This window comes from Buteo buteo, chromosome 17 (genome assembly GCF_964188355.1).
Source record: "Buteo buteo chromosome 17, bButBut1.hap1.1, whole genome shotgun sequence".
NCBI classification, from domain to species: domain Eukaryota; kingdom Metazoa; phylum Chordata; class Aves; order Accipitriformes; family Accipitridae; genus Buteo; species Buteo buteo.
In genome coordinates, this window is record NC_134187.1 from 30,891,343 (window position 1) to 30,914,753 (window position 23,411).

Sequence of the window (23,411 nt, forward strand, 5' to 3'; positions counted from 1 at the left end):
CTATAGTGTGCTCTCCTTTACAGTATCTGTTCTTTGTAACATCAGTGAGCCTTCTTCACACAGCTGGCAAGTAAGGACAGCTCTGCTGTTCCGTGGGTCTTGAAGAAGCAGCCACAACACCATACCAAAGAGCTTCTCCCTACCCCCCACCCTTCCCTACTGTTAGGGCATAAGTCTTCAGCCTATCCTTTGTTTGGTGATAAACAGGCACCAAAGCTTGGCAATACTTCCAGCTCCCCTAGCAGGTTATCTCTCTTTACCAAGTCTTCTTTCCAGCAATTCTCTTTGCCAACCCTTTGGGTTCCTTACACTTCTTAAGCTTTGACTTTGCTCCGACAATGAAGACAGCCAGTAATCTGCACCTACTGAGCAACACACACAGGATTAACAGCAGCTCTGGATTTTCCAGCTCACGTCGCATGTGAATCCTCTTCAGCAGAGTGGTTCGGATTCTAATGATCACTTTGCATGAACAGAGGCCGCAAAAGCAGCGGAAGCTATAATAAACTCAGGGTTTCTCTGTACTCAGAACTACACTGGCATCATTGAGCTCTAAGAAAAATAAAGCCTGTCCTGGAAAGTTGGAAGCTTGGCACTTCTGCCAGAAGCTTGCTTAGTGTTCCGTGCAGTGAAGCTCATTCTCTTACTACTCCCACTACTAAGGCACACCTAGCTGCATTATCAGCATATATGGCTAGAAATACATCTTGTTTTTCCAGACATCTTTTGTCAACACTGAAGCATCACAAAAGTATACAAAGAACAGGCAGAGCTAAAGCAGTTGAGCTCAGCTTTAAGTGCTCAGGAGAAAAACTAATGCATTTCTGAGCTGATCAGTCTCTATGTTAAGAAGATACCTACAAGCAACAGGTCATTCAGATTGGACTGATGCACTGAGTAGGGTGCTTGGTAGTATCTGCAAGCTGGTAAATCAGCTCCCAGGTATAAGAATCAGTTTACCCCACTGAAAAATCCAACACCTGTTTTTGGGCACAATTACACTATGTGAAACCATCACAGACAAATCTCAGACAATAAACATGAGGGAGGTGGAATGATCATCCATGTAACATTTTAGCTGAGACACAAAACTAGAAACCCATGTGGGGGAATTTTAAGTTCCCCAAGAGGTCACAAGTAAAAGTGTTTAGGAATTAATAGCAAGGATTCTTCTGACACTCCTTCCCACATTTTTTTAATTATTAATTTTTTATTAGGAGCAGGGAGTTGCCTCACAAGGAACACTTCACAGTGCAGAAGGCTACTGTGTGTAGCACTGCTGAAGGGCAGAAAAGAGCAAGAATGTAAACCTTATGTCCAAATTAAAATTCAAGGCAACATCTAGAATGGATCTGTACAGCCAGCCCTGATGTCCTGACCACTGCTTCTTCATTGCTTTTGATAGATAAGGTAGCTGTAGTACGGGTCAGCCAGGCTCACCAACATGTAGCACAGTCACACTACAGTGAACAGTCAACCTGAGGATGTGTGGGGAACAGGTGAAGACATGGCAGAAAAGAGCATATTCTGGGACAAAGTGAAGTAAGAGGAATCTTACACCAAACCCCATACAGGACAAATAAGTTGGAGTAAGTCAAAAGGACCCGGCTATAGCAGAAGCAAGTACAGACCCTAGAGAGAAGAGAGGGAAATAAGGACTTTACCAACAAGTTCAGATTCTCTATGGCCTAACAAAGAGCTGGAATAGCTGCTCATTTAGGGGACAATCGATAATAGAAGACAGCAGAAAACCATTGGGGTCTGCAAATCACCCTCAATGAGCCAGTTAGAACAGGCTAGAACCTTGCCCACCATTTAAGGAGCTGGCACAGCCTTTGCACAGCACTCCTCCAGATCTGTGGTGCCCTTTTGAAAGGCAAACACCCTCCTATAAGCAGTATCTGAAAGACAGAGCAACACCAAGCCCTTTATAAAATCAGAGGCCAGCGCAGCAGCCTAGGCCTGGGCTCAGCTTTCTTGCTCATCTCAAAACAAAGAGGCTAGAAAGAACAATGACTGAAAAGCAGAAAAGGTTGCCATTGATGAAGGAGGTAATCTAGATCAAACTCTAAAGGAAATGAGGGAAGGGATTAAAAAAAGATTCACACAAGGAGCGACAGAAGAGAGGTAACAATCCACCAGCTACATCTATTTACACACTGTATCAGGAGCTCAGAAGGACAACCTCTCTCAGACCATTTGAAACACATCAGAGGAAGACTTTAAGTAGTATCAACTTACCTGCGAAACTTGCTGCCAGAATACTACACTGGCAGGAGTCAGAGGCAACTTTTGACACTCAGGCAGACAGCCCAAACATCTACAGGTACCCAAATAAAACCGGTGAGGATTTAAATGTGTCACAGGGCAGAGAACACAGAGTAACAGGTAACAAAATAACCCTTGCATGTATCGCATTAGCGACCTACACAGAGCCTCTGAAATCCTTCCTAAGCGCGCTCCAACCAAGCCAGAAGACAACTAACCCTCCAGCATTTTCACTCCTGTTGTTACACCCAGAAGGGCCCCAGAAGTCCCATACGTTTCCAGGAAAGCGTTTCAAAGCAAAGACGTTGTCTGTAAGGATACCAGAAAGCCTTACTGCACTTCCCAGGCGCTAGAATAGATGCCTGGCCATCAACGAGGTGAGGCCTCCTCTCCCACCTGTTGCTCCTCTTCCTCCTTAGCCTCTTGCAAGCGCTGCACCGCACACAGAAAGCTGGGGAACGAGGCAGCCACAGCAAGCTCAGGCACTTCCAGATCGCGCAGGGATGCCCCTCGTATCCGGGCCAGTCAGAGATGCACGGGGCAGGGGAACACCCAGCCACCATGTGCTCCGCAAACTTGCCGAGGCAACCGGCCCGCTGCAACACCCCCCCCCCGCACCGACACCACAGCGAGCCTCCCAAGCCCCGGCGGCCAGCAACGCCTGGAGATGGCGGAGACGCAGCCGGACACCGCCGCCGAGCGCTCCACCGAGAGCGGCAGCCCGGGAGGTGGACACCGCCTCCAGGCGCGCCCCACCGACCCGCAGCGGGGGCGGGGGGCAGGAGCCCAGGGGACACGCCAGAGCCGGGACCGCGACACCCCCGCAGGGACGGGGGAAGCACCGAGGCGCGGGGAAGACCTCGCAGGCGGGTTCCCCGCGGGCGGCGCGTCCCCGCCCGGCCTCGGGGGCGCCGCCGACCGTCCCGCCGGCCCCGAGTCCCCCCAGGCCCGGCCCCGCCTCGGTCCGGCTCGGGCTCCGACCCCGGCCCACCACCGCGCCCGGCCCTCGCCCCCGGCGGCGCAGCACTTACCGGGCCGGGCCGGGCCCTGCGCCGCGGGGCCGCCGCCGCCGCCGCCACCACCACCCCGGGCCGGACCGGGCCTGGGCCAGCGCGGGCCGCCCGGGCGGGGCGACGGAGACGGCGGACGGACGGGGGGACAGGACGGGGAGGGGGGGGGACGGGGGGGGGGACCGGGATAGCCGGAACGGGGAGAAAAGGGGAAAGAAACAGAAAAAAAAAAGGGGGGGAGGGGGGGGGAAGAAGCGGCGGGCCCCTCCCCCGGCGGGCGTGCGCGCAGCGTCACTGCCCCGTGCGCGCTGCGTCACCATACCGCGCCCGCCGTGCCTCCCGTTGTCGTAGCAACCGCCCGGACGCGGCGCCGTGGAAGGCTGGCGGGACGCAGCAGCGCCCCCCAGCGCGGTGGAGGGCGCAGCGGGGAGCAGAGACGCTACCTCCGCTTGGGGACGGAGCCGGACCACGGCACCGCCTTCATGGGACGGAGCGGGGGCGGGGCCGAGGCGCCAGTCTCCACCCCCTGTGGCCCCGCCCTCCAGCGCGCACCGCGTGGGTTACCGGCTCCGTCCGGGGAGGGGGGGGGGGCCGCCCCCGGGGATTCCCCATCTCCCGGGGGGGCCCCGCACCGCCCCGCACCATGGCGGGGCCCTGGGTGCTCCCCGTCGCCCCGGGGACTCACGCCGTCCGCGGGGACCCCCGCCGTCTGCCTGGGCCCCCACCGCTGGAGTGGGCAGCGGGGTGGGACCGGGGTGGCCTCCCTTGGCCGGAGCGGGTTGCCTGGGGCCGAGCCCCAGCCCCCGGGCAGCCTCTGCCGAGCGGGCAGCCCTGGGCCGAGCCCCCCGCCCCGAGAAAGGAGCGCCATCCGCCCGGGTCCACCTTAACCCGGGGCAAGCTGTGCCGCTGCTGCCTCGTGCCCGGGAGAGGCTCCTGCGGGATCACAGGGGCGTTTATCTTGCCCGGGATCAGCCAATATTTGTGGCCACGTCAGGAGAACGAGCCCTTCCTCACTCTCTGCTCCTGCGGCGTCCGGCGCTGCTGTCCTGCTGCCACGCTCTGCTCTCCCAGCCCCAGCGCTGCTGTCCCGATTTGACTTTGGCTTATCGGGCAGTTGGAGGATCACTGTTTGCCAAGACCCCCAAGCTGTCACCTCCTGGCACTGGAGATGACAGCCACCGTGGCTTTCCTGCTCCTGAGCCTTCTGAGGATGGCGGCTCCCAAGGGAGCGAGGTGCCCAGCCTGCGGGCTGGCAGCCCTGGCCCCCACCACGCAGCGGGACGTCCTCATCGCGCTGGCAAAGCAGAGCATCCTCTCCAAACTCCGCTTGCCAGACAGGCCCAACATCACTCAGCCCACATCCAGGGGGGCCCTGCTGACCGCTCTCCGCAGGATGCGTGCGCAGCGCGTGGACACGGCCGTCTCCCCCGGGATGCCCCGTGACGGCAGCATCCCACACCTGCGTCCTGGGATAGGCCTGCAGGAGTATGAGATCTTGAGTTTTGCCGAATCAGGTCTGTACAGATCCTGCACCCCACGGGCACGGTGGGATGGGTCCTGAGGTGGCGGGCGGCACAGAGGGAAGGAAGGTCTTGCCTGTGGGAAGGTGGTGAGAGGTTTCCTCCTCTGCACAGGCATTTCAAAAGCTCTGCACGGGGGCATCGCGCTCCTGCAAGCAATGCCAGGCTACGCACCAGGCCAGTGGGCACGCTGCTGCTGAAGGACTGGCAATGAGAGGTTCCATATCCAGAACCCTTACATCCATGTCCTGAGCTTACCCCAACCGGCCGCCCCTTGCCACAGACAGGGGAAGCACTACTGAGGCTCTGGGGCCCCTCTCATTTACGTATTACATGTGGGGGCAAGGGGGTGGGTGCAGGAGCAAAGATGGACTGCTGTATCATGTGAATTTGTTGTCCATTTCTGTTGAACCCTCCCCGCTTGTGCTAGAGGTGGAGGGGTCAGATGGCCATGTTTTTCAAAACATGATTTTAAGCCTAGACTCCCCATCAGCTTGCAGTGTGTGGGCTTAGGTCTCTAAAGCCCATCTGGCTCCCTGCACTCAGCTGCGTCTCCACTTCCTACCCAAAGTGGTGGGCTGCCACATTTCACTCCAGAATCAGCTGTGTTCCTGGGAGGAGAGAGCTCCACAAAAGGTGCTCAGGGGTCCTGACAAGTATCACTGGATAAACAAGGTCCGGTACCCCCCACTTCTCCCAGGCAAATGCAGCCACCTTTGGAAAGAAGCAGAATCACCGCCCCATCCTGCAGAACATCCTTCTGCACCGTCATTCTGCCCAGCCCAAACTGCTGCTTGGTGAGGTGTGGGGGGCACATACTCCCCTTGCACGCCTTTAAGTGGTTTGCATGGCTGCTGTGGGATAGTGAGAGTTTGCCATGTCCTTGAAGACCTCTGGGAACAATGCTCCTCCACAGTACGCTGTGTTCCCATACATGAGGACAATGGGGAGTTGTCTCCTGGCTTGGTGGAGGGTCTGCTGGAAGCGGAAGAGCCGGCGTGAGCCACAGGCCTGAGCCCAGTCTCTCGCTCTGCTGCGCTGTGCCAGACCACAGAGGAGGGGGGTTGTGTCCTCACGGGCAGAGCTGTGCCAAGGAGGCCAGTGCTGCTCTCGTGGTCCCCATCAGCCCTTCCTTTGCAAGGAGAGGCAGCTCTGCAGCCTCAGCAGCAGCAAGGGTGGGACATGCTGGAGTGATGTCGGGTGATGGTTCCAGCCATGGAAAGCAGAGGTAATCCTGGAGGTGCAAATCAGTGTGACTGCCTTAATTCCAAGGCTGGTTTACACAGCCATATGACCCGCACCAAAACCCTCCAGCAGCTTCACTGACAAGGGGGATATCAGGCCAGAGGAGGTGGAACCAAGCCGGGTCACTGCATTCAGCACTGGGCCCAGATGCTGCTGCTTTAGAGCGGCATAAGAAGGAGGAGCAGCAGCGGTGCAGGAAAGTGGGGGCCCCTTGATGCCTGTATGTACTGCACCCTGCTCCCTGGTTTGGATATACATCACATTTGCTCTGACTCGGTGGCCCCTGGCCAGAGGAGCCCTCCACCTCCTCCCTTCACCTCCTGACTCCACTTTCGGTTCTGTGCACAGGGTCCTCCACCTCCCGCAGCGTTCACCTGCATTTCCACTTCACCCGGGAGCTGGCTGGGAGCACTGAAATCCTGCAAGCCACCCTCTACCTGTTTTGGGCAGTCCCCGGCCCCAGGATGCATCCTGTCACCGTCAGACTCTTGCAGCCAGACCCAACGGGGCTGAACATGACCGTGGCCAGCGAGACACGGCTGGAGGTGCAGAGGGCTGGTTGGGCCACACTGGACGTGGGCCAAGCTGTCCAGAGCCTCTTTGGCCAAGGGAGCCAGAGGCTCACTGTGGAGCTGGAGGTGGCGGAGGACTGGGGGTCTCCCCTCCTGGCTGGCCGCGGTGATTCCCACTGGCCATTTGTGGCAGCCCAGGCTCGGGCCAGGACGCCCCACCGGGTCCAGCGGCGCGGCATTGATTGCAGTGGGGACTCTCAGATGTGCTGCCGCCAGGAATTCTTTGTGGACTTCAAGGAGATCGGCTGGGAGGACTGGATCATCCAGCCAGAGGGTTATCACATGAACTACTGTGCGGGGCTCTGCCCCTTACACGTGGCTGGCATCCCTGGTCTCGCTGCCTCCTTCCACACGGCCGTCCTCAACCTCATCAAAGCCAACAACGCGAATGCAGCTGTGGACTCCTGCTGCGTGCCCACACAGCGTCGCCCCCTCTCTCTGCTCTACTATGACCGGGACAGCAATATCGTCAAGACCGACATCCCCGACATGATTGTCGATGCCTGCGGTTGTACCTGATCCGCTGCCTGAGGAGGCAGGACGGCAGGACCTGTGCTGTGCAGGGCTGCCCTCCTCCCAGACCCTCCCTGGCAGTGCGAGACCCGGCGAGCTGCTGAGTGATGGGAACCCTGCCAAGGTGCTTTCTCCTCCTGAGGTTGAAGCATCAAGGGCGATGCTGAATCTGCAAGTCCTCTCTTCCTTCACCTCCCACACGGCTCTTTTCCCCCTTCAGATCTGCCCATGGATTCCTCTCTGCCCATGAGCCACGGCCCGCAAGACCATCTCCTGATGGACACCAGGAGGGTCCTTCTGCCTCCAGGACTCCACAGGGCACAACTCCCTGGGTGGTTCAGGGCAGCCCCAGCTCGCCCTGCTGCTGGTCCCAGAACAAGGCCATGGGGCAGCCCTCCATGCTGCAACACGAACATGTGCTCCTCAGGTAACGAGTCCCAGCAGCGGCCACCTCAGGCTGCTGGGGGAGATAGAAGCTGAAAAGATGCTGGGGGATGGCTAGGCCAGAGGGGAGAGGGCCGTCCACGGGGCCCCACTCCTCAGCTGGACATGAGGTTGAGGCGGGTGAGGAAGGGGAAATTGATCCCAGTGGGAGGAAGGTGTTTCCCTCTCCAAGCATCCCAGCTACCTGGTATTCAATAAAAGACTCCCAGCTGTCGTGTGCGCACCTGTATGTACGTGTACACATACGTGTGCCCTGTCATTAGCCAGCACATCTTCCACCTCTCCCCAAAGTGCAAGGTGGTGGATGTGTCCTAGCACAGACAGCCCCAAGATGGCACAGAACTGACCCACTCTGCTATGTGCAGTCCTCTTGTAACCAACAACTTGATTATAAAACTCAGGCAGCGGGGTTGGGCATCCACCACCAGGATGCTCTGTGCCCAAAAACTGCAGTGCTGCTGGCCCCCACGGCTCTCATGCTGTCTGCCCCTTGGCTGCCTTTCCTGGGGGCATGCGGAGCCCCTGACTTTTCTCAACCAGATCCAGGGCATGGTGTGGGACCCCCCAGACACAGGGGGCTTGTGATTTCCACCAGGGAAGACACCATTCCTTGGTTGGGCCAAATTTTCCATTCCACTAAAACCATCTGTATTTGGCCATTCTTGTCCCAAGTCAGGACAAAACTGAACAACTCTTCTCCCTTTTCAAGTGGACAGAGACTGCCAGGCAAGACCACCAAAGTCAGGGTGCCCAGGACACCCACCCTTGGCTACAACCCCACACCAGCTCCCTCACTGGGGAGCAACCTCTTGGCACATCTCTGGACCACGGCCTGGAGCAGCTGCCCCCTTTGCTGCCCCTTGCCAGTCTGACTGGTTGGCAAAGTGGGATATGTCAGTGCCGTGAGAGCTGGGGGCAAAGGGCAGCTCTGACACATCAGCCCCATTACATAATCTCATGTCAGGGTTTCCTCACTGCTTCCCACGTGTCCCCCATGTGCGAGGGCTGAGAAAGCAGGGAGAGGGTGCTGGGGGTGGGAGAGGAAGGTTCACAAGGGGAGCTCCTGGGGCAGTCCCCCCAGGATGCATGCAGCTGGCTGGGGTGGAGCTGGGTGACTGCAGTCCCATGGTCCACCCTGCAAACACTGACAAACCCACCCCAGAGGCTGGAGACAGAGCTGAACCGGGTGGGAAGAGGGTTGGCAGAGGGAGGAGGGTAGTGTCAGACCCTCTCCCCATCTGGCTTGAAGGACGGCTTTACATCTGCTGTTCCACTCCAGGATCAGGCAAGGGTGGTTGGAGCCATGACCAGCTCTGGCTGGGTTGGGGCCAGGATGCACATTGCCCCAGAGGACCTGTGGTACCTTAGGCAAGGATGGAGGAGCCACTAGCAGGAGACAGTGTTTGCCCACATTGCATGTGTCCTGAGGCAGGTGCTCCTACTGAGCCTTGTTGGAGTGGGGACCCGCATCTCCCCATCAGGTCGCAGCAGCCACCGTGCTGAGATCCAGTCTTCCAGGCTCTGGTGCCTCCAGGACTTGGACCTGAAGGGTTCCTACTGACCCAGCTGGTGCACAGGCAGGGTGGAAGACTTGGGGATCAATACTGTCTGGGACCCAAGGCCACTTGCGCAAATCCAAAGAGGGTTTGGTGTTTGTTTTTTTCTGTTTTTTTTCCCTTCTTTTTTCCAAAGCCTCTTTTCACTGTCTGTATTTATTGAACAAACAGCTTTCCTGGGGCCAGTGCTGAGCTCTCTAGGCTGCAGCAGGCATGGGCAGAAAGGGGCCAAATGAAGGCACAGAGGAGCTGTTGGCTGCGCCCTGTGGCCCTATAGATGCCTCAGTTCAAGCCCAAGACCCTAAGCTGAGGCATCTGTAGGTGCCACAAGGCCTCAAGCAGGGCTGGGATTCCCCCAGTTCCCCTTCTTGGCCCTGCAGCACTCCTGCCAGGCACTTCCCCCGCTCCCCGCGGGGGCCAGAGCAGAGTGGGGCTGGCTCCACAGCCCCTGCACGGCAGGGGTACCTTGCCTGAAACAGCTCCCTCTCGCTGCCTGCTCCCCAAACCCCAACTCTGCCCTTTGCTGGGCTGCACATGCGCTCTCTGGACACCACAGGACACACAGCAGGCCCTGCCCACCAGCCCTGCAGGGACACTGCACCCTGCCCTCAGGCACAGGGATGGGGGCATCTCCCCGTCCAGAGCTCCCTGGACCTATGAGTTGTCACCGTGTTGCCTTCTGTCGCCTGGGCTGTGGTACGGCCAGCCGAAGCCCCACAGGGCAGCTGCATCCCAATGGACATGAAAGTCCTGCTGATTTGGGGTGCCTGGGTTAGCAGCAAGACCCCCAAGAAGGGTCCCAGTCTTTGAGGACCCTCCCTGTCCCTGGCAGCTTGAGATTAGGGCAGAACACATTGTCCTGGGGGTTTGCCAACCACCTGAAAACGTGCCTTTTCTGGTGCCTGCAGGTCAGAGGTTCCCGAGATAAGCAGGGTCCAGGGTCCCGCAACACAGGCCCTGCTCTCCACACATGTGGCTTGTCGCGCTCCCGCGGCAAACTGGATGCCTGGGTACAGCCTACAGCCCCTTCCCCACTTGCAGCATGAGGCAAGCATGACCAAGGTTCAGGAATCCCGCGGTGGTACTCCCACCTGGGGAACACCACAGGGTGATCTCCTGGAGCCAGGCACAGCCCCCTCCTTGCCTGCCATGGGGCTGGCACAGGGCAGGGGCCCATGGCAAGCAGGGGCCCATGGCGGGCAGGGGCCCCCAGCACACACAAGGACCCACTCAGCCCCCACAGACGGTGGCCCAGGCAGGAGCTGTGTATTTATAGCCCTAACAAGCTGCATATGGAAAAGTGACTATGCGGGCTTCACCACAGCCCTGGCTTATTTTGCAAGTCTTCTCCCTCATCAGCGAAAGTAACCTTGGTTTAAGTGTGATAGCAGAGTACCAAGTTAGGCTCTTCAGGGAGCAGAACAGGAAACCTGAAAGCAGCAGGGTGCTACCTCCTGCTGGGCATCCACTCCTTTGCTGGTGGGAAAAGAGAGGGGATGAGGGTGGTGTTCACATTGGTGTCCCCTCTCCCCCTGCTGTGACACTGCCCTTCTGCTGGGGTCCCCCGCTCGCTCAGGGGCTTTGGAGGGGGAGTCTCAGGCAGGCGTGCCCAGCTGCTGTAAGATACTGCTGCGCTGGTCCCGCTGGGACCAGTAAGTCTGGCAGAGAGCCCGCCCCGCAGTCCCCCTCAGCCTGGCCCAGCACAGGACATGCCACGCAGACAGCATTGACCCAGCGCTTGGGCTGTGCCAGATCTGACACAGAGGGGAACGCAGGGTGCTGTCCCCTCGGCCTCTGCTTCGGGAGAGGACAGGGATGTGCAGCTGCTGCCGGTGGCTCCTGGAAGGAGCCTTTGCCAGTATCAACAGACCCAGAAGCAAAGGTCCAAGCGCGGTGTGCCAGGGTGTCCCTTGGCAGGGCTTGGCTCTGAGGGGAGGGGTGGGAATTCCTGAAAGCCCCCGGTGTTGCCTCGAAAAGGCTTAATTTTTAATTTTCAGTCTCGCGGGCAGCTTCCAGCCAGCAGCCCCCCGGCTCGGAGGCTACCCGGGCGTCCGCCCCGGGCGTCTTCGGACCGGCTGGTGCGAGGTGCCGGTCCCCCCACGGCCGCTGCCGCCGCTGAGCGCCCGTGCGAGGGGAACTCGCGGGGCCGCCGGCGCTCATCGCCCCGGGCGCCCGCCAGCCGCGGCCCCGCGGCGGAGCCGGGCGGCCCCGGGCGGAACCCGCGGGACCGGGAGCGGCTTTACCCCGCGCCGCCGGGCGGCGCCCGCGGGCCGCCAGAGGTGCGGCGGCTCGGGGAAGCGCCGGGCCGGGGCTGGCCGCGGCGGGGCGGGGGGGGACCGGGACAGGCTGCTCCCTCGCCCCTCTTCCTTTGGCGGGCGCCGGGGGCAAGCAGCCCGGCCCGCTGCAGGGCCGCCGACCTGCGTTCCCTGGCCGTGAGCCCTGGCCTCGTTCCCTTCCCACGGCTGGACCCCGGCCTGCCCGTCCCCGCCAGCCCAGCGCCTCTAGCCCTCCACCGGTCCTTGCCCCGGCCTCCCTCTCCGTGCTGGCCCCTCGGCCCAGGGGGCACGGGCTGCGCCCATGGCGCTGCCCCTGTGGAAGCCTTCGGTGCCCGCTCCGGCGATTGCCGCGCCACTGGCGCCGTTGGCTGTTCCACCGAGCCCCCAGCCTGGGTACTCCTCTGGCCTGCGGCCTCCAGCGCTTGTTCCAGGGAATAGGGGCCCCTGGGGAGGAAGATTTTCGGTGCCGGAGCCTGGCCTATGCCATGGCCCCCCGGGCGAGGGTCACAGCTGGTTTCGGCACTTCCTTGGCTGACATTGGTTGCAGAGTTGTGCAGAAATGGGTGTTCTGGCAGGAGCTGTGCTCAGGTGCTGGTGCATGAGCTCTTGGGGCAGGTGCCTGCTTAACCCAGTCCGTCGGCACCTGTAGGTCAGGTCGTCAGGTGCCACGCTTGCCCCACCGGACACGAGGTCGGAGGCCCAGAAGCCATGTGTGCAGCAAGTGCTGGGCCTGGGGGGACCCTGGGGGGGGCTATTTTGGTCAGGCTGGTCCCTGGGCTTTGCTTTCTGGGAACTGCTTAATCAACAACACACTTATGCAACGGGTGCAAGAACCACTCACAGCTCTGCGCTGACCCCTGGCCTAGATCTGGTGGGCCAGAGTGCGCGGGGGGGGGGGGGGCATGCAGCTGCAGTGCGAGGGGGCAGGCAGATCAGATGCTCTTGCTAAGCTGGAGGTGAAATGGGGGTTCGTGGCAGCAGCAGCTGTGGGGTGCTGGCCAGTGCAGAGGGATCCTGGCAGGTTTGAAGGGATTAATCCCTTTGGGGAGACCCTGCTCCCCAGCCTGGAAAGGACGGTGGGTTAGAGTAATTCACCGTTTTTGCCACAACTCTTTGCCTCCTGTTTCATGCTGTGCCACAGCCCTGATACTGGCTCTGTGGATCTTGCAGGGAAGGAGGAGTTCAGCATGGCATCGTGCCTCAGTTTCCCTTTCCTGCATGTGTGAAGCTGCTGTGTAGCTGCTGGGAGGTGGTGGTGACACGGAGGTTTTAACGACCCCCCTGGCCTGGCACCTGGGCCAGTGCCACTCAGTGATGCAGCTTGGGACTCCCTCCAGCTTGCTGCATGTGGGGAGAGTGTCAGGCGGAGGTACCTGGTTCCCTCCATGGGTTGAAGGCAGGAGCAGCCCTGCCCTGTAGGGAATTTAACCTGCCCTGAGCACCAGGAAGGAAACGTACCACTTCCAGTATGGGAACATGGAATAAAAGGCAGGGGAATGCACGTGTGAGCATGTCCACAAATGGAGCATGTGTCCAAATATTTGGGATGGGGGACTGAACATGTGTTTGGAAGAGAATGTGCAGATGTGTATGTACCACTGAGCATCTGTGCAAGTAAGGGCGAGCATGCACAGTGCACCTGTGCCTGGATGAAAGTGCCGTCTGCTCAGTTCTGCTGGTGCCCAGGCAGTGCTGCCTCTGCACTGCTCCAGCTGGGGCTCCCAGGCCCTGTGGGAGCTGGGCTCCCAGGCCAGGCTGTGCCCACTCTTTCCTCCCTGTTGACATTCCAGGGCTATTCTGGGAGCTGCCAGCAGGCCCAGCCAGCTGAGAACTTTGCCCCTTGCACTATGGTTGCATCATCTCCGGTGGGTGCTTTTTCCCAGACAGCCCACTGTATTTACACGTCACCTCTGTGCTTGGCCAGAAGGAGGGCTTCTGTGTGATCAAGACCTTGGAGTCAGTGCTGCATGGCACGGTGGGCAGAGGACGTGCCTGAAGGGCTGGCTGGGCTTCAGGTTTCCCACTGCACTCTGTGGGTTCCTTGTTCTGGCACAAGAGCACTGGGCTCTCCCATTCCCCCAAAAACATGGCACCTTGCACCACTTCTGAGAGATTTCTATGGGACCCTGCCCTGGCTCAGGCTGTGTGCCCTGCTCTAAGCACAGCATCTGGGGCTAAGAATCCGAAGAACAGCTTCAGATTGATGTGGCACCAGCTGCCATCTCGTGAGCCCTCAGTACATACAAATATCCATTTTAATTTGTGGGGAGGAGATGGCGTAGTATACACTCTTGTTGGCCCTGCCCAGCTCTGTCCTGGAGTGATGCTGGACCAGGCAGTCTAAAGGCTAGGCTCAGACCCCCAAACTCATCACATGGTACGAGTGACAAAAGCTCAGAGATGTGAACGGTCCCCGGGGAGCTGCAGGGGTCATCCCGGGAACCACTCCTGATCCCCGCTTTGTTCTCTGTCAACAATAAACGGGACTGCTAGGGTGGCTAAGGGGGTGTCAGGGGGGCAATGCACAGGCTGTGGGGACAGGTCTGTAGGCTCCATGGGCAGGCAGGCGAGGCCAGGATCCATCCGGCAGGCCGCTCCGGCATCGGTGCTCCTCCACCCGGCCAGGATTTGCCCCAGCCCTTACTTGCTGCAGGTTTTGGACCAGGCAGAGGAGCTCAGCCCCTGCGGGGGTGCCTGGCCGGGCCCCTCTGCACCCCTGAGCAGATGCGAGGGTGAGCTGCAGGCAGGCAGAGCCCACCCATACACGTGCGTGCAAGCCCCTTGGGCACACGCCTCTTGCATGTACCACTATTCGTTGCACGCCCATATGAAGCCCCCCAGGTACCCCCCCCTCCACCATGCGTCCCCCCTCACTCGCATCTGGCCCCCGCGGTGCCCTCCCCGGGCGCGGCGTAGCCCAGGCAGGGGCCGGAGGCAGGTGCTCGGCCCCACTCGAGGCCCGGGCCGGGCCAGGGCGCCGCTCCCACGGGTACCCGACGGCCTCGCACGGAGCGGGGGAGGACGGGGCACGGGCGACAGTGCCCCGCTGCTCGCGGAGCCCCTTCCCCCGGGACAGCGGGGCGCCGTCCGCCACCCGCCCCCGCCGCGGGGGGGGAGGGGGGGCTAATCCCGGTAATCCCCCGCCCCGGCCACGGCCCGACGGGACGGGACAGGCAGGTGAGCCGGCCAATGGCGGGGGGGGGCGCCGGGCCCGCCCCCGGCCGCAGGTGCCCAAAGCGGGCGGGCGGCGCCGCGCCACTCGTGGTGCCGGCCCGGTCCGTCCCGTCGGTGCGGATGGCGGCGCGAGGCGCGGGCCCGTGGCTGCTGCTGGCGGCGGCGGCGGCGCTGTGCGCGGCGGCGGAGCCGCGCTGCCCGTCGTGCGCGGCGGGCGCGGAGCGGCGGCTGCTGGAGGAGGCGGCCAAGCGGCAGCTGCTGGAGAAGCTGCGGCTCCGTGAGCGACCGAGGCTCGCCCACGCTGTGCCCCGCGCCGCCGTGGCCCGCGCCCTGCGGCGGCTGCAGGCGGGCGGTGCCCGCCGGGGCCCCGACGACGACGAGCAGGGCTACGAGATCATCAGCTTCGCGGAGCCAGGTGGGGGCGCGGGGCGCGCGGGCAGCCGGGCACGACCCCTCGCGGTCGCCCACGCGGCCCCCGAGGGCCGCAGTTCCCGACGAGCCGGGTCGCACCCGGTGCCAGACCGCGGGAGACCCTGGGCGAGCCCGCGCCCGGCTGGCCCCTGGGCTGGTGGGCACCCGCGAGGAGGTGCAGCCCCCTGAACCTCGGGGTGCTGCAGCACTGGCGGGGGGCTGGGGTCCTGGCCATCTGCCTCCTCGCGGTGGGGTGAGGGTGCCTGGAGCTGTGCGGGCTGGGATTAAATTGTCAGTTAATGCACTTGCTGTGCGCTGGTGGCCTCCCGGTGCTGCTGATGCAGGAAGGCTCAGCCTGGGAGAAGGAGAGATGGCACCTCCTTTGCTCCTGCATTGCCTGCTTGGGACCCTACACGTGAAGTGCTGCGGCGCAGCGCTTCTTGAAAGATGGGGGCAGGCCAGGGTGCCTGGGACTTCCAGTAGTTGGACTTGGGAGCTGCAAGGACTAGCTCAGGGCTGGGGAGTGGGGATTGGAAACACTCCCCAGCCTTGCACTGTGCAGCCAAGGGAAAGGGCCAGAAGGGCCAGGTGAGAGCAGGTGCCCCCTGTCCCCTTCTGTGCTTGTTCTCCTAGGTAGTGTGGGACAGTCCCTCATTCCAACACTACCACCCCCCTAGGTAGCCTTCCCAATGAAGGGAAGGGGACAGACGGAGGGCCCTGCAGAGGGAGGGAAAGTTGTAGGTCTTTCCTGAGAAGAAGCCGAAAGAGACTGGCCTTGGTGTGCAGGGTGGTGGTGCAGCCTTACCTTCCCTAGCATCCTGCAGCATTCACCTCCTCATCCCTTTCTCCCCTTAGAGCCCATGTCTCCCTCTGGCTTGGGGCTGCGGTTCCAGTTCAGCCGTACACAAGACCAGGACATTCACATCCTGCAGGCTCAGCTTTGGCTCTACCTTCGAGTTCCCCGAGACCTGGTAGCCGGCCTCACCCTGAGAATCTTCCTTGCTGGTGGGGAAGGTGATTTGGTAGGGGGCAATCGCACGTTGCTGAGCGAGAGGCGACTGAGTGCTAAGGGCAGTGGCTGGCATGCCTTCACCCTCATGCCTGCCCTGCAGAGTTTCTTTTGGGGAGAGCACAGGACCCTGCGGCTGGAACTGGAAAGCCACGGGGATGGGGGTGATATCATGGCTATAGTCAATGCCAGCTGGTCCCACCAGCCCTTCTTGGTGGCTAAGGCAAAGGTGCGGGAGCCAGGACACCATGTGGCCAAGCGCAGCCTCCGCTGCAGCCAGAACTCCAACCTCTGCTGCCGCAAGGACTACTACGTGGATTTCCGTGACATCGGTTGGAACGACTGGATCATTAAGCCTGAGGGCTACCAGATAAACTACTGCGTGGGCCAGTGCCCTCTACATGTGGCAGGCAGCCCTGGGATGGCCTCTTCTTTCCACACAGCTGTCTTCAACCTCGTCAAAGCTAACAACATCCAGGCATCAGGGCACTCCTGCTGCGTGCCAACACGACGCCGGCCACTCTCTGTCCTCTACTTCGATCGCAATAGCAACATTGTCAAGACTGACATCCCTGACATGATTGTTGATGCCTGTGGCTGTAGCTAGGGTTGGGGGAGCCATGCTGGGTACCCCCCCCTTCTCCAGGATTGTTCCTCTGGGGGACGGGAGGGCTGGAGAGCTCCCTTGAGCTGGAGTCAGACTGTGGTGCAATGGACCCCTTTGGAAAGGTTGGGGGAGGGAAGCAGCGGCGGGGGGAGAGACGGTCTCATCAGAGAGCAGGGATTGTCTCCAGAGAGCACCTGGGGCAGGGGTCTCTGTGGAAATGTGGGACAGAGCCAAGGCCACATCAGACTGCCTGAGTCTGAGCTGTGGGCGGTTGGTGTGACTCTGGGCATCCCTGCCCTGACTGGCAGCATCCCTCTGGTCCCAAGCTGATCCTGCATTTGTGGTGGTCATGTTCCCCTCTGTGTGTGGGGTGAGGGGGTCCTGCTTTGTTCACATTCAGGGTGTCTGGTGACAGTTTGGGGCTCAGCCTCCTTGAGAGCAGGGTGGGATGCAGGAACGTGTCTGTTTCCTCCAAGTGGGAAACTGGAGGACAAGAGGCAGTCCTGCTTTTCTCCCCTGCTGCAACAAATCTTCCTGCATCAAATTTGCCTATTGTTGGGGACAAGTGGAATAAGGCACAAATAACAGGCCTGGAAGATAAGGATGAGGGGTATGACTGTCAAGAACCCAAAATTGCAATGATGAGACACAGCCCTCTGCTCCCAGGAGGGCATGGAGCTGTGAAGGATGGCCTTGCTTGCTGGCCAGGTCCCATCTATTTCCCCTTTCATTTCCCTGGGTTTTGTGCTTTTCTTCCCTGCTTCCCACCCCACCAGTCAGGTCTCTTCCAGCCCAGTGCCTCCTTACAAGGAGGTCTGCCTCAGACTTTGCCTTTAAGACCATACTAAGGGTACAGATTTTTTTGTACCTCTAGTTTTGCAGCTATTACTACTTTTACAGTAGATATTTCTGCAGCTGTTGGGACTCCCTGGTGCTCCATCCTGTCTAGTCACCTCTCTGCTGAAGATCCCACTCTGCCTTTGCCTTCCTGATACTCGTGTATACAATGCACCCACATGGCCTGTGCTTTTAATTTATTTTAATACTTTGGTGCGGCTTCCCCAATAAATGGGTGGAAATGCAACATCCAGGCTCTGACTGCTTTCTCATGGCACCACCTGCATGAATGGGGTTGGGAAAATGGTCCTGCTTGGCCAGAAGGTCCTACACGTGGCCCAGGCCCCTCAGGCTCTGGCTGGGAGGATGGTGGGCTCCGGGGCTGGAGCAGCACAGGAGCTGCAAGCCATTAGCAGCTGTGGGCAGCACTGCTGGGCTGGGAGGTGAGGGGAGCTGCGGTGCTTCTGGGGCTCCCCTGGGTGCCGTGGGGTGTTGCTCACTGAGACCCTGTGTGAGCAGGGCTATGCAGGAGCTTTTCCCCGTGGATGGTGGGCCCAGGGACAGGGCAGGGGCTGGGAACTGGGTACTGCCTTGCTGGGGACTGGAGAGTGGTGGCCTGTAATACGAGCATCAAAGAAGCTGTTTCCCAGCAGGGCAGGTACTGCTAGGGGGCATAGCCCAACCTGAAGATGCTGTTCTCCACCTGGATCGGTCCTGACTGGAGCTCAAAATACCACAGTTCTGGAGAATCTGTCCCCAGGGGGGTGACCTCAAAAGATGAGCCAGAGCCCACCCCCAAATCCAGTGCCCCCACTGCAAATACCAGAGATTGTACCCTACTCATGTCTCACTGACCTCCTCAATCCCCTCTCATGCTCCCCTAAACACCACCCAATGACCCCAGTCTCAACCACATAGCAGCCAGTCACAGAGTCTGGCAATGCCCAGACTGGTGGGTGATGGGGAGTCTCCTGTGTAATTTCGGGTGGGATGCTTCTAGAGTGGAAGGCAATGCCCCCTGCTCATCCCTCTGAGATCCCACACGGCTGGCCTGGGTCCTTGTTGTGCAAGCACCTGCTCAAAGCTCAGCTTGGGGCTGTTTTATCTGGGGGCAAACCCACTTGCTTTCCCAGCTTGGCCCTGTGCTGCACCCTGCAAATGGACAAAGGGCATCTTTCATCAGCCGGCTGCAGTGGGCATCCCCCCAGGCTGCAGGGGCAGCATGGCCATCACCCACACTCCCCCAAATATCTCCACCTGTGGGGAAAAGCCGACTGTACCTGCAGGGTGCCTTAGCCTTCTGGGCGCTCCCACAGCCCCAGCATATGCGTTGCTGACACAACGGGGCACCTTGTCGGTGTCTGTGCCCCCAGGAGTGTGTGCTGCCATACATATGCTGAGAGTCGCAGGTGTGAATTTCAGGTAAGCGCACTGGGACGTGCAGTGTCTCTATCGTCTCCCTGCTCCCTCCCTGTGTCGGCACTCTTGCTATAGCCAGTGCAACTGGGCGTGGGGTGGGCAGGGCATCCCACAAAGATGCCAGATACCACATTTTCCTTTGCCAGCAACACAGCATCCTCCCTGCCACAGTGGACGTGTGTCTCCACGTGTGTGGGAGGTTGTCCGCACGCGTGTGCGTGATGTGCTGACTCACTGACACACTGACACGCTGACCCACCAGCCCAGGGCCGAGATGCTGAGCTGGCTGTGGTGGTAGCGTTAAGTCTTTAATCTGGGTGATCATCTGGCCCTGCTTTGAGCCACTTTAACTTTCCTAAACAGGAGGCCAAGATTAACTGTGGGGCCTCCTGTGGGGTGGGGGATGTGGCAGGGTTGGGGGTCTGACAGTGGAGAGCCGCTGCGGGGGGAGCTGCCCCAGCATTCTTTCCACCCGGGGGGCTCAAAGCTGGGGGCAAAATGGACCTGGGCTTGTCTGGCCATGCAGATGGCTGCCCCTTGGGAAGTGGTGGGTGGTCTTGGGGCAAGTCCCCAGACCCTATGAGGGAGCCCTGACTGGGCCGTGGCGGTGTGGGCGGCAGGGCTGGCCCTGCACAGTGCCCAGTGGCCGGGCAGGCCTTTCCCGGCAGCTTAGCCAGGGTCATGCTCAGCTCAGGAGTAAATCTGCTGAGCCGCTTATGCCTATTACAAAACGGGCATGCAGGCAACCCCTCTTACCTGCACCCACCACCTTGGCCCTGCCTTGGGACTGATGCTGTTGGGCTCGATCCACCGCAGCAGCCTGGGGGCATCCCGGGACACAGCTAGCTGTTCTGACCTCGTGCTAGAGCAAGGGGGAACTATGAAGGCGTTGCCACCTCACCTGTGTGCTGGAGCCTCCCTGGGGAGCAGAGACACCCCTCCTCACCCCTCACTGTGTTGGGGGTGGCTGGCAGGGAAAGGAACTGATTTCAGGCTAGGAGAGTGGGGAGGGAAACTGAGGCAGGGAGCAGTCTTTTGCAAGCCATGGCTGGGAGCTGAGGTGTCTCCTGAAATGTATCTCATACTGTAATCCCCACGTTGTCCCTCTGCTCTGGGGGTCCCATGCAGTCAGTGGAGAGGGCGTTTCCCAGGGCTGTGGCATGGGTCATGCCAGAAAAACTACTCCTGTGGTGCGCTGGACACCTGAAGTGCGTGATGACACTCAGGGGCACTGGGAGGACAGGCTAATGCCGAGGGAGGCAGGGTGCCCACAGCGGTGGTAATCCTGCTAAGAGGCTCTGAGGTCACGCTGGATGTGTGGCGCAGCTCCCATCACCTTTGAGGCTCCATCGTCCCAGAGAGGAGCACGGAGCTGGCAGGAGCTGGGAGCAGCTGAGCACCGGGGCAGGGTGAGAATGCGCATGCCCCCACGAAAAGCGTGTCTGCGGTCACCTGGGGACCTGAGCACGCACAAAGTGGGGCATGTCCTCAGCTCCCTCCTAGCAGGCTCTCCCCCCCGCAGGAGCCCTTTGCCAAGCCCTGCTCCTGGTCCAGACCCACTCCAGCCCTGGTGGTCCTGCTGCCCTGCCTGCTCTGGGCTGCAAGGCTCTGCAAGGCCACCTTCTCCAGCCCAGAACCCCTGCATGGGCTGTCCAGGCAGGGGGGGTTGTAGCTTCAGACTCACTTTCCCAGCAGTCAGGGAGCAAGGACTAGGGAAATTGGGGCAAGGGCAGAGCTGCAGGAAGGAGCAGGGTCCCCAGGCCTAAGCAGGTCTTGGAGAGATCATCCTGCCTTCCCACTGTGCTCTGCTGGCATTGACACATGCTGTCACGTTCTGGCTAGGGACAGGTGGGCAAAGGCCACTTTCCCTGAAATAGCTGCTTGCACCCAGGGCCAGCCTGGCTCTTCCCCTACATTTAGTCACTGTGGCACAGGGAAGGAACCGACCTTCATTGTAAAAACAAACAAGAAGGAAAAGCAGCACTGCTGGGTGAGAAATTAATTTCCTTCTAACCCTCCTCCCCATCCCTGGAGCTCCCAGGCCCCGTTTCCCACTCTAGCTCAGATACCCACATTCTCTCCTGCCTCCCTCTGTGCAGGTACCACCGCTGCCCTGCTTTCCCTTCACAGGTGACAGGATCTGGCTACCTCCAGACCCTGTGAGCTGGACAAGGCTAAGCTGTTTCAGGGAAAGGGGGCTGGCTGTGCAAACTGTTTGGGGCATAGGACCCATTTGGAGAAGGGAGCAGAATGTTCTGCAATCTGCTTCCTGAGCTGCTACAACCCCAACTCTCTGCTTGCCTTCTCTGCAGTGACACAAATGCAACATGGGACTTTATTTTGCCCCCAGGGGAATGTACAGCTGTGGTGGCAGCTGAGGGGCACCAGGCTGTATGCAAATGACAATCACTGTTAGGCCCTTGAGATGGTCTCAGGCCCTGCAGTGCGTGTTATGCTCACCCCCTCCACCACTGGTAGCCCTGGAACCAGTGATGCAGTGGAGAAACATCTGGGTGGTGAGTAGGAGGCTGAACTGCAGGCACTGGCACCACACTGGGACATGGCTGGGAGAACTGCTGGGACAGTTCTCCCAGCCATGTCCATGGGGCAAGCAGCCAGGGGAGCTTTTGGGGTGGGAGAAGGCTTTCGGGGCCACAGACATTGTGGCTGAACAAGTAGGCACCTGGGGCACCCGTTGGGGCAGTCCCAGGAGGATTGCTGGACACCTCAATGGCTTGTGGACTGAGGAGGCAGGAGGATTTCCAGGTGGAAATGAGGAGGCTTGTCTCCTTAAGCAGCTGAACGGGATCACCCGCAAGGATGGGAGGACTAGTTTCAAGGGAAGGAAGAGGTTATAGGGCATGCCCACTAGGAGCAAGATCACTTTAGGGATACAGCCTGCACCTAGCACCTCTGGATCTTTGGGCAGACACGTGGGGTGCAGCTGCCCTTGGGAGACCTGGGGATAAAGGCCTGGTCCCGACCTCCGTCTAGCTGCCCCGTTACAGTGGGACCCTGGTGGGCAGGGCAGGGTAGCGTGGGGGTGCCACAGGCCTGGGAGCGCCCAGCTCTGGCCTCACAAGGTGGGTGGACATGGACGTGTGTCCCCTGCTGGAGGAAGAGGAAGAGCCCCCAGAGCTGAACCCTGCGTGCCCCCAGGCAGGGGCCGTAGCAGCCCCCAGTCCTGTACCCTCCCTGAGGGGCCAGGGACCCCCCCCCTTCTCCAGCTCGCTCTCCAGAGGGTAGCACCCGAAATCCCGCTCTCTCCCATCGTTTCAAGGCGGGGTGATGTGACGAGAATGATGTCCCCGCCACGCCCAGGCTCGCGGCACTGGGGAAGGGCCCCACCGGCCCGTGGGGCGAGGTGGGGAACGGCCCCACCGGCCCGTGGGAGCGGGCCCCAGCGCCCGCGGGTGCCGGTGGGGAGGACGGGAGGGCTGCCCACCGCCACCAGGGGGAGCTGCCCCGCGGTCTGCCGTGCCCGCCCTCGGTCCCGGGGGCCCGGACGTCCAGCCCCGGACCCTCTCCCCCTTCTGCGCCCCCCGCCCGGCGCACTGGGAGTACAGCCAGGGTGCTCGGTGGCTTGGCCGGGTACCTGACGGGGCGATGGGGGGCTCTGGACATTCTGGGGGGTGGGCAGGGTGATGCGTGGGCCCCGCGGCCGAGGCTGCTGCTGGCGCCGACTCTCTTCTGCCTGATCGTGCTGCCGCCCGTGCCGCAGCAGCGCCCCGGGGAGAGGTGGGGACCCACGCGGCGCTTTCCCGTTCAGAGTCCTTCCCTGCGGTGTCACTGCCACGACCCTCTGCCAGACCACGGTGGCCCCTTCGGACCACCGACAACGCGCAGTTTCCCGTCAATCGCAATCCTCCCCCCCAGCTCCCAGCAGTTCCCCCCCAAACCACAAGCCAGCTCGGGGTTTCCGTGGCAGCATCCTGGGCAGAAAGGCTTGCTGAAGCCACGAGCTCCCTTCATCCCTTCCAGGGGTCTCTTGAGGGAGATGGGTTCAATCCTGCTGGGTGGCGGCTCCAGTGCTGGGGAGGGTGGTCTCAGCTCAGCGACACCTGGGGCGCTGGCGCGGCCTCTGTCTGCATCCCCGGCGGGGTCTAGGCTACACGACATGCTGAGCCCATGCTGCCCTGTTGGGAGGCGTCAGCCTGAGACATCCCACGGCTGCCCACTCCCTCCCCTTTAGATACCCCAGGACATCTGCACCGGGAGCTTTGGCCTCTTCCAGCTGGGGCGAGGGAGGTGCCGGGACCTCGGTCCCCCGGCTGCTTCGGTGGGGCCAGGCTGGGCATTAGGAGCGTTGGCTGGCGGTTGCATGTCCTGCGTGTGCGTGTGCTGTGTTTGTGCTCTACGCACAGGTGTGCATGCGTGCCTGTTTGCATGTGCACAAATGCACGCGTGTGTACTTCTGCACACGGGCATACACAGATGTGTGCGTGTGTGTGCAGGGGTATCTGCACCCCGTGTACTCGTGCACGTGTGTGTGTGCAAATGTTGCACGTGTGTACGTGAAGGCAAGCGGGTACCCGCACACGGGCGCGCCG

The 23,411-nt window shown here is 60.7% G+C and overlaps 3 protein-coding genes across 3 annotated transcripts in view; 2 read left to right on the forward strand and 1 right to left on the reverse strand.

The window, feature by feature from the left end:
* R3HDM2 (R3H domain containing 2) overlaps window positions 1-3,427 on the reverse strand; it is a 60,213-nt gene extending 56,786 nt beyond the window's left edge. Inside the window, exon 1 of the mRNA XM_075049734.1 lies at window positions 3,300-3,427. The gene's annotated coding sequence lies outside the window, so the exon portion shown is untranslated. The remainder of the gene's footprint in view (window positions 1-3,299) is intronic.
* Window positions 3,428-3,839: 412 nt separating this feature from the next.
* LOC142041271 (inhibin beta C chain-like) lies at window positions 3,840-7,775 on the forward strand. The gene is made up of 2 exons (XM_075049938.1): window positions 3,840-4,792; window positions 6,392-7,775. The coding sequence occupies exons 1-2, from the start codon at window positions 4,447-4,449 to the stop codon at window positions 7,132-7,134; spliced, it is 1,089 nt and encodes a 362-aa protein (XP_074906039.1). The 5' UTR covers window positions 3,840-4,446; the 3' UTR covers window positions 7,135-7,775.
* Window positions 7,776-14,698: 6,923 nt separating this feature from the next.
* Window positions 14,699-16,605, forward strand: LOC142041272 (inhibin beta C chain-like). Its single transcript, XM_075049940.1, has 2 exons — window positions 14,699-14,993; window positions 15,845-16,605. Exons 1-2 carry the CDS (start codon window positions 14,699-14,701, stop codon window positions 16,603-16,605), a joined length of 1,056 nt encoding a protein of 351 aa, XP_074906041.1.
* Window positions 16,606-23,411: the final 6,806 nt, after the last annotated feature.

Coding starts and splice junctions, on each gene's coding strand:
- LOC142041272 (XM_075049940.1), top strand. CDS start 14,699: ATGGCGGCGCGAGGCGCGGGCCCGTGGCTGCTGCTGGCGGCGGCGGCG. Junction 14,994..15,844: donor CATCAGCTTCGCGGAGCCAG/GTGGGGGCGCGG, acceptor TTCTCCCCTTAG/AGCCCATGTCTCCCTCTGGC.
- LOC142041271 (XM_075049938.1), top strand. CDS start 4,447: ATGACAGCCACCGTGGCTTTCCTGCTCCTGAGCCTTCTGAGGATGGCG. Junction 4,793..6,391: donor CTTGAGTTTTGCCGAATCAG/GTCTGTACAGAT, acceptor TTCTGTGCACAG/GGTCCTCCACCTCCCGCAGC.